The 10,416-nt window shown below is 47.7% G+C and overlaps 1 protein-coding gene across 1 annotated transcript in view; it reads right to left on the minus strand.

Annotated features, from left to right (window-relative positions):
• NUP214 (nucleoporin 214) overlaps positions 1–8,537 on the minus strand; it is a gene marked incomplete at both ends in the record, with an annotated part of 90,837 nt that extends 82,300 nt beyond the window's left edge. The window contains 7 exons of the mRNA XM_084236297.1: positions 72–175; positions 661–724; positions 2,092–2,162; positions 3,082–3,280; positions 4,034–4,185; positions 5,110–5,305; positions 8,493–8,537. Of these exons, the coding sequence (XP_084092423.1) occupies positions 72–175; positions 661–724; positions 2,092–2,162; positions 3,082–3,280; positions 4,034–4,185; positions 5,110–5,305; positions 8,493–8,537 (831 nt within the window). The remainder of the gene's footprint in view (positions 1–71; positions 176–660; positions 725–2,091; positions 2,163–3,081; positions 3,281–4,033; positions 4,186–5,109; positions 5,306–8,492) is intronic.
• Between the last annotated feature and the right edge of the window lie 1,879 nt (positions 8,538–10,416).

Below are 10,416 nucleotides of genomic sequence, written 5' to 3' on the forward strand. Positions count from 1 at the left end.
GTTTGGCATACTCAGTGCTCAGCAGGAGCCTGGCGTGATTCTCAAGAACAAGCACTCGCTCCTGCACGTACCGGGAGCAGGGCCATGACCACATCCGGAGACGTTTCCAGGGTGCCGTCCGCGGCGGCGTACACGATGGTGAAGACGTAGGTGCCGATCCACAGCACATCCAGAACTGAAAAACACAGGCCCCGGTAAAGCATCTTCCGTCTGGAACAGACCCTGTGAGTTGTAAATGTCACACCCCACCGGCAGACGCTGCTGCACCACCGCACGCTACGCTCAGGACAGACCACGGCTTTACTAAGGGCCCAATTCCACTGACTGACTACAGCACAGGCTCGAGAAGTCCAATTCATCCCAAAGTGGTATTTTTCTCATGGATTATATCCCATGATACAATGGATAAAGTGATAAAGCTACAGTGATAAAGAATTCTAAACAAAAAATCAGGATCCATCTAGTGTCATTCAGCAGGAGAGGCAGGTGTCCTCCAGTGATCACGGTTATTGCACTGAGCTGAGATGACAGGAGTGTCACACAGGAGGTACCAACACGCCCCTGCGTAGCCAAGGAGCACATCACATGGTCTGAAACTTCTATACAGAGCACACCTCTTTGGAGATCAGCCCAGGAAGAAAAGCAAATGCGTTACGTTACCTCTGACAGGATGATCTGACTCATAAAATGGTGGGCAAGGAATGACTTTTTTTTCCTGCAAAGTCTGAAAGAGATTTGGAAAATTAGTGTCAGGTGAAACAATTCCCAAATGAACAAAACTCGGTCAGATTCATTTACGTTCCCCCTGAAAGCCACCTGTGTCTGATCTCCCCAACGAGGAGAGTGCACACAGACAAGAGTGGTTGCCCACTTAGAGGACTGGACCCCACAGAAGTCACCTCACACGGTGTCTGGACGTAGGTAGGGAGGATGCCCAGCACAACAGCCCTGGCAGCAGCAACGCCACTGACCGGGTCAGCGCATTACCACCCACACACAGGACACTGGGCCACCATTCAGAAGAATGAGGCAGCTCCGCATGTAACAAGCCGGGAGAAAGATCCCGAAAGACGACCGTGTTCTTGTTTTTCATAAAGACAAACGGCAAGCCAGTAAAACTAAACCCACTGTATTATTTTTTGATAGGCTAATGCTCTAAAAGAGAATAAATCAAATTTCACATAAGTTTTTACAAATAACAACTTTTTCTAATAACAAATTAGAAACTAAACCTTAACCTGAAGCCATGGCCACACAGCACCACCCTGCACCCCGAGAACAGTGTCTCACAGAGGGACACATGACGACACACCCCAGCCCTGTCGGTGGTGGCCTCTGCACATTCGGGCTCTGCCGATTTATGTTGAGGGGTACGGTGAGTAATCTCTCGGGAGCACCACAGGGAGAGGGTGAGGGCAGACATGTAACAACAGGAGGGCCCTTTGTTCTGCTGCCTACAGTTAGAGAAACTCCCCTTTAAGAGGACTCAGGGAGGGCAGCCAGGGCTTCAGAGGAGTTCATGTTATAGTAGCACTACTCCCACTCCTATCCCTTAAGCTCTATCTCACGGAATGGGTTGAGAATATAAAGTTGGGTGTGCAAAGTTTGACTACATTTTATTTAAAAAGCAAAATGAAAGTAATGCACCCACACACGGACTACAGGTTTCACCAGCACCTGAAAGTGGCACGTTTCTGGCAGGTAGGATTTGGTAGACTATTTGGGGGATATGAGAACGTGCAAAAAGTTTTCCATATTAGTCAGTGGTAATAACACTCCCAGTCCCAGAAATCAACCTACCAAATTATACCAACAGGAACACTCTACTCTGACACAGTGGGGGAAACATTTATTGGTATCAGCATTCAGAAAGGTCTGGAAAGCTACCACTAAACAGAATGCAGTCATCCTCTGAGAGGATGACTATGGGATTGAAGGGAAAAGTTCCGCTCTTTCTTTGGGTACTGATGAATTTGTGCAAAAAGCATACACTGCATCTCAAGAGAAAAAACACACAGACATTGGCAAATCACCCCCACAACAGTGTTTAACTTCAGCAAGGAACATTCTGAAGTCCAAGGCAAGACTTACAGGCAGATACTGGACCACAGTTCCATTCTGTTTCCCCACTGCCAGCTGCTTTCCTTTGGGGCTCCAGCACACTGCACAAAGAAGAAAGGCTACCCATTAAAACTGGAGCAAACCCATGAGGTCTGTCATAAGAGAGTTACGCAAGCACCACTTCTTGTTGTCACGGACAATGTAAGATCATGCTTACTTGGGAAAGTAAAACAAAGAAAAATCATTTGGCTGCTACAAGTCAATTATGATTTATCATTAGGATACTAAATTGACAATTAAAAATGCTTTTTCAATGGCATATTGCCCAAAATGCTGGAAAGAACAGAAAACTATCATCTGAGGTAAGACGGGAATAAATTAGGTTTTCAAATATCAAGAAATTATTCTTGCTACTCATTTCTAATGCTTCCCCCTCGGGTACAATTGACTTGCAGAGGAACATCCGTTCCGATCTAGAAAGCACTGTTCTCAAAAACAGTTCTAAACCAGGGGTCTCGGTGGTGGTGCAAGGGGTTAAGCACCGCATTATGAAGCTATCTGCAGCCTCTGCAGCACGAGTTCGATCCCCGGCCGGCCAGGGAGCAACCCACATGGCGCAGCAGACCTCTCCTATCTCGCCCGCTGCTCCCCTCAGCAGTGTATTTCAGTCAGTCCACCTGTTCTGTTCCCCACTCTGTCCCTGGTGAATCCTCTCACCCCCCTCATCTCTGGCCTGTACCCCAGCTCTTATATGCATAAATAAATACATCTTAAAAAAAAGAAAAAAGTTCTAAACCAGCTGTACCAAAATATTTCTTTCTCCAGAAAACCTAAGCATAGTCAAATCACGTGGATGATTTGGCTTCAAGGACACAAACCGTGGAAATAGAGAATGCTTGCTCCACTTCTACCAAGCAACAACAAATACAGCAAAAAGCCCACTCATTTTCATTTCCAAAAATTAATTTTTAACTAGATTACCATTACTGTATGTCATAGAGTGAGGCCTTTATTACCCACCAGACGTCACTGCTACTGTGGAAGGAAGAGTTGCACACACTTTCACTGTTTCTGTGACTTGCAGGACAGCGATGCTGCCATCGGCCAGACACACCGCCACCATGGAGGGGACAGTGGGGTTCCACTTCATATCAATCACCATGCCTCCTGCATCTTTCAAAAGCTTATGATAGGCAAATGGGCGTTTCTGCTGTTTAGCCTTTTAAAACAAATGCCCAGAAGCAAAAACAAATTAATAAATTAATAACAGAGGGAGACATTTAACAGTCTAAGAAAATTATTGAATATGCACGTTTTCTCAACTTGCAATTCACTTTTCTCCATAACCATGAAAAAAAATTTAGCTCTACCCAACCAAGGACTGGCTACAGACAATTCAACACGCTGTGAAGGTGTTATCAGTTCCCGCAGCACCGCGGGGTGGAATCCATGGGTGCGGGGCCGGCCAACTAGGAGCAGAGGCTAAAATGAAGTCCTGGCTCTGCTTAACAGTGCTGGGCCCCTGGGCACTAACTTACTCTTGGGGCCCATCTCGCTAGCCACAAAAGGAGGACAGTAAACTCTACTATGAGGATCCAGCTGCCATGAGCAAGGACAGACGGGTAAAGCACAGCACAGGGCTGGCACCCAGTCAGTACCAATACTCAATACTGCTGGTTATCATGGTTACTAAAATGCTTGAAATATATGACACAGCACGAGGAGGCCATAGCCCAGGTCAGAGGAATTCTGACACTGATGGACACATCACCCAAGGCTCTCTTGACTCTGCCTCATGTGTAAATAAGGGATAACACCTTAGGTGGCATTATGAGATAATTTCTTCAAGTCCCTTCTATCTCAAAGGTCTAGAAAAAGACTTCTAAAGTCAACCAAGAACTTCAAGGTTGTGATTCAAAACGAGGAAATCTCCTTCAGTTTCCATGTCAACACTCAATTGCCAAGAGCTTACCTCGTTTGAAAATGTGCGGACATCAAAGAAAGCGATAATGGAACCATATTCGCTGGACATCATGCACGCAGACAGGGTTAGGTTATCACAGCTCAGGGCCAGGTGATGTATGGGGAATTTCATAGGGACTAACAAGCTTTGCACTTTATCAACTACAGAAAATGAAAAAAGATAAAGCAGAAAATGAGCCACAACCCCTTTATCCAGAACATAAAACCATTTTGCATCTAAATAAACATCCGGGCCTCCCCCTGGTGGCCTAGGAGCTAAGTCTCAGTGCTATCACAGATGCAACCTGAATTTGATCCCTGGCCAGGGAGCAACCCACATGGCACCGCAGACCTCTCCTGTCTCCCTGCTGCTCCCCTCAGCAGTGTATTTTAGTAGACCTGCCTGTTCTGCTCTCCACTGTTTCTGGTGAATCCTCTCAACCCCCCTCACCCCCACAACTCTGGCCTACACCCCAGTTCTTTTTTGCATAAATAAATAAAAATAAATCTTTAAAAAGTAAATAAAGATACACACACATCCCTCGGTAACTAATCAAGCATAGAAGTCTATAATGATGCACTAAGTATCCCAGGGACTCTTCTTCATATGACCTGGGGAAACTGTGACTGCTGTTCCTTTTGAAAACAGTAGCCTATAACTACATTTTTGCAACAATGCTCCAAAGAGTATATAACGTCGCTTATTTGGATGACACTGTTGCACCAACTAAAGCTTGTAACAAAACCCTTCTCCAGAGGCAGAACCCAAGTCCAAGTGGGCAAAATAAAAGCATGGCACAGTGGTAAATTCTGCTGTTCTCTGAGCTCAGAGTAACAACTCACTGCAAAAGAAATACGAAGAAGCAAAGAAAATACCTAGAAAGGATTCCAGCGCTCTTCCTGGAAGGTCCTATAGGGATCACCCTTCAGACTAACAACAGTTTTGAGTTTAATATTAGAACGATTTCTTAGGAGAAAACACAACATTAGCACTCCACTCCACGCCTCTCCCTACCAACATAAATGCACCATAAATCTTTGAACTCTATCAACTATAAAAACACTAAAAAAAGATAGGCACCTTACCTATCTTATTGGGATCGTCTCCGGGTTTATTCTGAATAAGAAGATTTTTAGTAGGAAAAACTTGCAACCCACTGGCTCCACCAGCAAAGACCAGACCATACTTGTTAGACACGGCAAGCAGACTGGAGCGTTCCTTGGGCAGTTCTTCAGGAGAGTCAAAGATTCTCACTTTCTTCAGTGCTCTAAACTGAAAATCCTGTTGTAAGGGAACAAAACAAGGTCAATGCAAGGAAAACAGTAAGTTCTATCACATCTGCCATATTCCAACAGAATCACAGTACAACAAATATATATGCTCCCCCCAAAGCAAAGCACTAGGAGGCTAAGTTGTCTTTAAGTTTCCTGTGTGTTCTGTGGTGCCTGGCACAGCACTTATTAATACTTGCTGAATAAATGAAAAATGCTTCTTCGCAAAGCTTTCCTTGACTAATCAAGCTCAGAATGATCTTTTCCTTTTCTGAATTCCTAGCTTATGAATAATGAATTTATTTTATTTCTCATAATCTTGTCCTACTTTTAATTATCTCATGACCTAGAGAAGAGCTTAACGAACTGCCTTTCAACATTGTTCATAGTCACTCAACTACACTGTGAGTTCAGACTTCCAGCAGCATTCAACACATAAGTAAATATTGAAATGAACACAGAAAATCATCAAATGCCCAAACTGGCTGACTTGCAATGAATGCTAAATAAGACTCCATCAAAGAAAAGGGCAAGGAACTATCGATTTCAAATCTTTAAACAGAACTTGATGCTATGAAGACATCAATAAACCACAAATGCAAAAACCTTTACCAGGCTACAAGGCCAAGTAGGCCTTAATCTGCTCACCTCTGCAGCCTCTCACAACACCCAGCTTCCCTCTGACAAGTATGCTGCCCACAGCCCCACCGAAGCCCAGACATCATTTCTTTCCATTTCTAGGATTAACACCTCAAGGCCTTTAAACCTCTTTGGCTTGGGAGCTTCCCTGATCTCATATGAATGCCTGACTCACTTAGCCTTTTTTTTTTTTCTTTATTTTATTTATACAATAACCAGGGTACGGGCCAGATGTGTGGGAGGGTGAAAGGACTCACCAGAGACAGAGCGGAAAGCAGAACAGGCAGACTGATGAAATACACTGCTGAGGCGGGCAGAGGGCAAGACAGGAGAGGTATGCCACGCCATGTGGATTGCTCCTCGGCCAGTGAGGACTGAACCAGCACTGCAGAGTCTGCGGACAGTTCCACAGCGCTGCGCTCAACTGCCTGTGCCACAAGGGAGGCCCTGACTCGCTTAGTCTTAAAACAATAGATTTATAGGCTTTCAAAGGCTATTTACCTCATATAACACAAGAGTTCCACAGGTTTACCAACCACAGTGTTAAATTGTACAATAATTTACTTTTTTCCTTCAATTCAAAACAAATCTTTAAAGTCAAGGTTCTGGTGAAAAGGAATGTGAATCCACTTTTGCATAAGTTCCAAAAGGGCAAAAATCAAAGACAGTCTTTCTCAGTCTTCATTTGCATACTAGATTGTAATGGTGTTTCATACAGGATCCCTAACACACCCCACATACTCTTTTCCTTTTAGTCAATGTTTAAGGCATATTGTCTAAAAGATTAACAGAAATGGGGGCCTCCCCTGGTGGCGCAGTGGTTGAGCACTGGGTTGCGAGGCTGCCCACAGCCTCTGCAGCGCCAGTTTGATCCCCGGCCACCAGCGAGGGTCCCACAAAAAAAATAAATGAATAAAAATAAAAGATTAACATAAATACTCATTAAGTATTCTGAATACTTAGTATTCGTTAGTACTCAGTTCCAAATGAGTATGGTCACCAGAAATTCACAGCTTTCCAGGTGAGAGCTTACTATGGCTCCATATAAAGACAGAAACATTTCCATTGTTTTTCTGTAATTCTCCTCTAGGTAACCCGATACGCTATCGAAATCTTGGTCACAGGGTGTAATGTTGGTCACAGGCATGAAACAGGCATAGGAGGGCTTCTTTTCTGTCTCAATCAGTAATTCAAATGGAGACTATCATCCTCTGAGTCTGTGATTCCAAAATCTTTTTTTTGTCAGGCCCATCATCTCTAAGGATTATGACACACGTGGGTGGCTAAACCCAGCAATTTCCAAGAAGAAACAAAGAATCACTAATATGGTATGGATTACTACTCCCTAAATGCACTCAGGTAATCTATCTGCTGTTCAAATGCCCACAATCTTCCTGCAACTTCCTCCCTTTCAGTTTTGGTTTAAAAGCAGCTTGTTCTCTGGACCTCCATCCTGCCAGAACAATCACCACTGCCCTCTTTAATTTCCTCCTCCAGGGTGACTTTCTGTGTCCTCCCTTTCCAGCTAACTAAAGGCTCAGTAGGGACAGGTGAACCCTGGCCCCTCGTTTGGCAAGTCTTAATAGTAACATGAAAGAGAAAGAGGACCTTAAAGGGGAGGGGGAAAAAATCAAAAACCCTTGTTACATGTGACTCTGGGAAGTTACTTTCCGAGCCCCCATGTGAACAACTATTTCACAGGTTGCTGCGATGGTGCCCAGACTGTACGCTCCACTTCTCCAACTATAACAGGGTGGTCCCCAGGAAAGGGGGAGGTTCCAGGTTCCCTGCCCCACCCAAAAGGAGGGTGGAGCTGAGCAGAGAGAAGAGGCTGCAGAGGAGACTTAGGAAGGAAGGAAGCAGGATGGAGCCAGGAGACCTGGAGGAGGCGCATGGAGCCTAGAGACACGTGAAGAAACTGCGCTTGTCTTTTGGTCGTGGACGGGGTGACAGAGATGTGGGTGAGACCCGTGGGGAGGTGACCATGGCAGCTTTTATCTTGATGTTGATTTTGCTCTTTTCCTTCGGGGCTTGTCTGGTTGTTTGTAACCCTTTTCTGTGGGTCCCCACTGGAAGATGCCTTAGACTTGTGGCTGGCTTTGGGGCCTAGCTCTGGGCCAATCCCATTTGGATGGAGTTTTACCCACGAGGGGACGGGTCACTTTGGGTGCTTGATTTAGAAACTAGATTCTCTGCCTTTCCTGTCTTGTTTCCTAGTTGCATTGAAGTTCCTTCCCATTAAAGTCTCATGTTTTGTATTGATGCGGCGTATGGCAGAACCCATTTAGAATAGGCAGGCTTGCGGGGTTTGGGCTGCCCCTCTCCCTGCCCTGTAGCACGACCACCCCGCGGAGCAGCGGGGGTCACTCGGGTGGGCCGCGCGAGGCCAACAGAGCCGGGGACAGCGCTCCCGGCGGCGCCCGCCGCGCAGTGAGAACCACAGCGCGGCAAACTGTCCCGGCGGGAGGCGGGGCAGCCGGCGCCCGCGCCTCGCCGCTCAGCGCGCTCCAAGCAACGCCGCGACTAAGGAAGGGAGGAGGCCCCGGCCAGTCTCTGACCTTCATCTCCCGCTCAGGGATCATGGCATCCATCTCGTCTCCCATCGCGCCGCCCTCAGCTGGTCGAAGCAGGCGCCGCCGCCGCCCGTGGCCTGCCCCGCACAGCCCAGGCCGCTCCAAGGCCAACTTCCTTCCCTCCGCACAAACGGCGCGCCGCGAATGCCGCATTTCCGGCGCGTCCTGTGACGTCACTCGCCTCCTTCCTCGCTGGGTTCCGGGGAGGCTGAGGGACCGCTGTTGTCGCGCGCTACCCCGGCCGCCGCCTTTCATTGGTCCATTCGGGTCTAGTGGGGGCGTGGTCCCGAGGCCGCGCTTGCGCACTGGCGCATCCCGGAACCACGCCCACGTTCGCAGTTGGAACCGGGGGGTGCGCGTTGGCCTCGGTCGTGGGCGGGCCCGCCCCGGCGTTGCCCCCTCTTTGTTCCCCACCGGCTGCAAAGGAAGCCGCTGCCGTGGGCGGTTGTTAATAGCTCCCTATTCAGAGACGTGAGGAACTTAACGCATTCCAGGGGGCAGCCCTTGAGAGAGAGTTTGGAGGGGGCGTGGGCAGGGAAAGCGGCTTAGACGGAGTGGGGCGCCCTCGCCGCGGGACACCCCCTCTTCCGCCTGAGCCCAGCCCTGAAAGGGAGTCTGCGGGCACCGGAGGCCAACTCTTGGCTATGCACGAGATAATCGTTCCCGGAACGTAGCCTGGAAACTGCGCCAAGACACTTCCACTGTATTTACTCTTCCTGACATCCTGCTCGCCAGGGGCTGTTATTGCCGTTTAATTGAGGTGACTGAAGCTCTGAGATTGTTATAGAGCAGCCCCGATATTGAACAGGGTGCCTGGCTGTGGGTCCTCACCCGCGCGCTTAAAAGGGACTTACGAATACTCTACTACAGACACACACAAAAGGTTAATAAAAGGTTTATTTACAAGGGAAAAGGAAATAAGGAAAATGTACAACTCAGGGAGAAAATAGGGAAATAAAAGTCTTTCATGGGTCCTACCCGATCCACCGACCTGGAAACCCAAAGGCACTCTCAGAGCTGGCGCGATGCTGGGAGCTGGCGGGGAGCCAAAATGGGGGACCCCTCCAAAGCCCATGTGCCTGGCTTTATACCCACCTGGCTGCTGAACCCCACCCTCAGGTCCCAGCCACCTTCCCTTGGGTGGGGATGGGATGTGGAGTTCCCAGCGTCTTTGGCTTTGGCCTGGGGTGGGGGTGGAGTCCGCAAAGCCTGTATGGAATTAGCTTTAGGACAGCCTTTTCCCCCCCTAACCAGATGTTAAGAAAATCCCCTGTGCCCCTTGGCCCAAAAGTGGAGTGGGGTTTAGAATTCCTCTGGTCTGGCTTTGCTGATGGACGACGATGACACAGTCCTAGCTGGACATTCTGCTAGTGGATGCATGCAATAGATGCTCTGAAAGAGATACTTGATTTGGCGTCTGGGTGAGGTGGGGGAGTGAGGAGGGGGGAGGTTACATATTCTCCGAATAATTGGTTGGCAGCAAATTGCTTATCTGCTCCAAGCTTGCTTCTCATTTAAAAAACAAGCATGACATCACCGAACCTGTCTCATGGAGTTCTAAGGAGTCCATAGAGTTCAGTGAGTAGCAGGGTCCAGCACACAGGTCACATTCAGACCGCTGCTATATATGCTTGCTCTTCTGAAGTTGCCCCATTCGGGAACTGTTCCCAAAGTACACCACCCAAGACATTGTAAGTTTGTCTGTTTTATTTCATCTGTACAGGTGACACCCTGCATCACACACACTCATATGCACACTTGCACACACACACACTTCATCCAGCTGAACTTGCTGGACAGACTTCTTGCTCTTGAGTCAGAGGGACAAAGCCATAGTTGGCTGCCCCTGAGTTGCTTGTTACATTAATTAAATTTGGTCTTTTAGAAAAAAGGCAGCTGAAGTTTTAAG

Source organism: Talpa europaea, assembly GCF_964194135.1.
Source record: "Talpa europaea genome assembly, chromosome: 7".
NCBI lineage: Eukaryota > Metazoa > Chordata > Mammalia > Eulipotyphla > Talpidae > Talpa > Talpa europaea.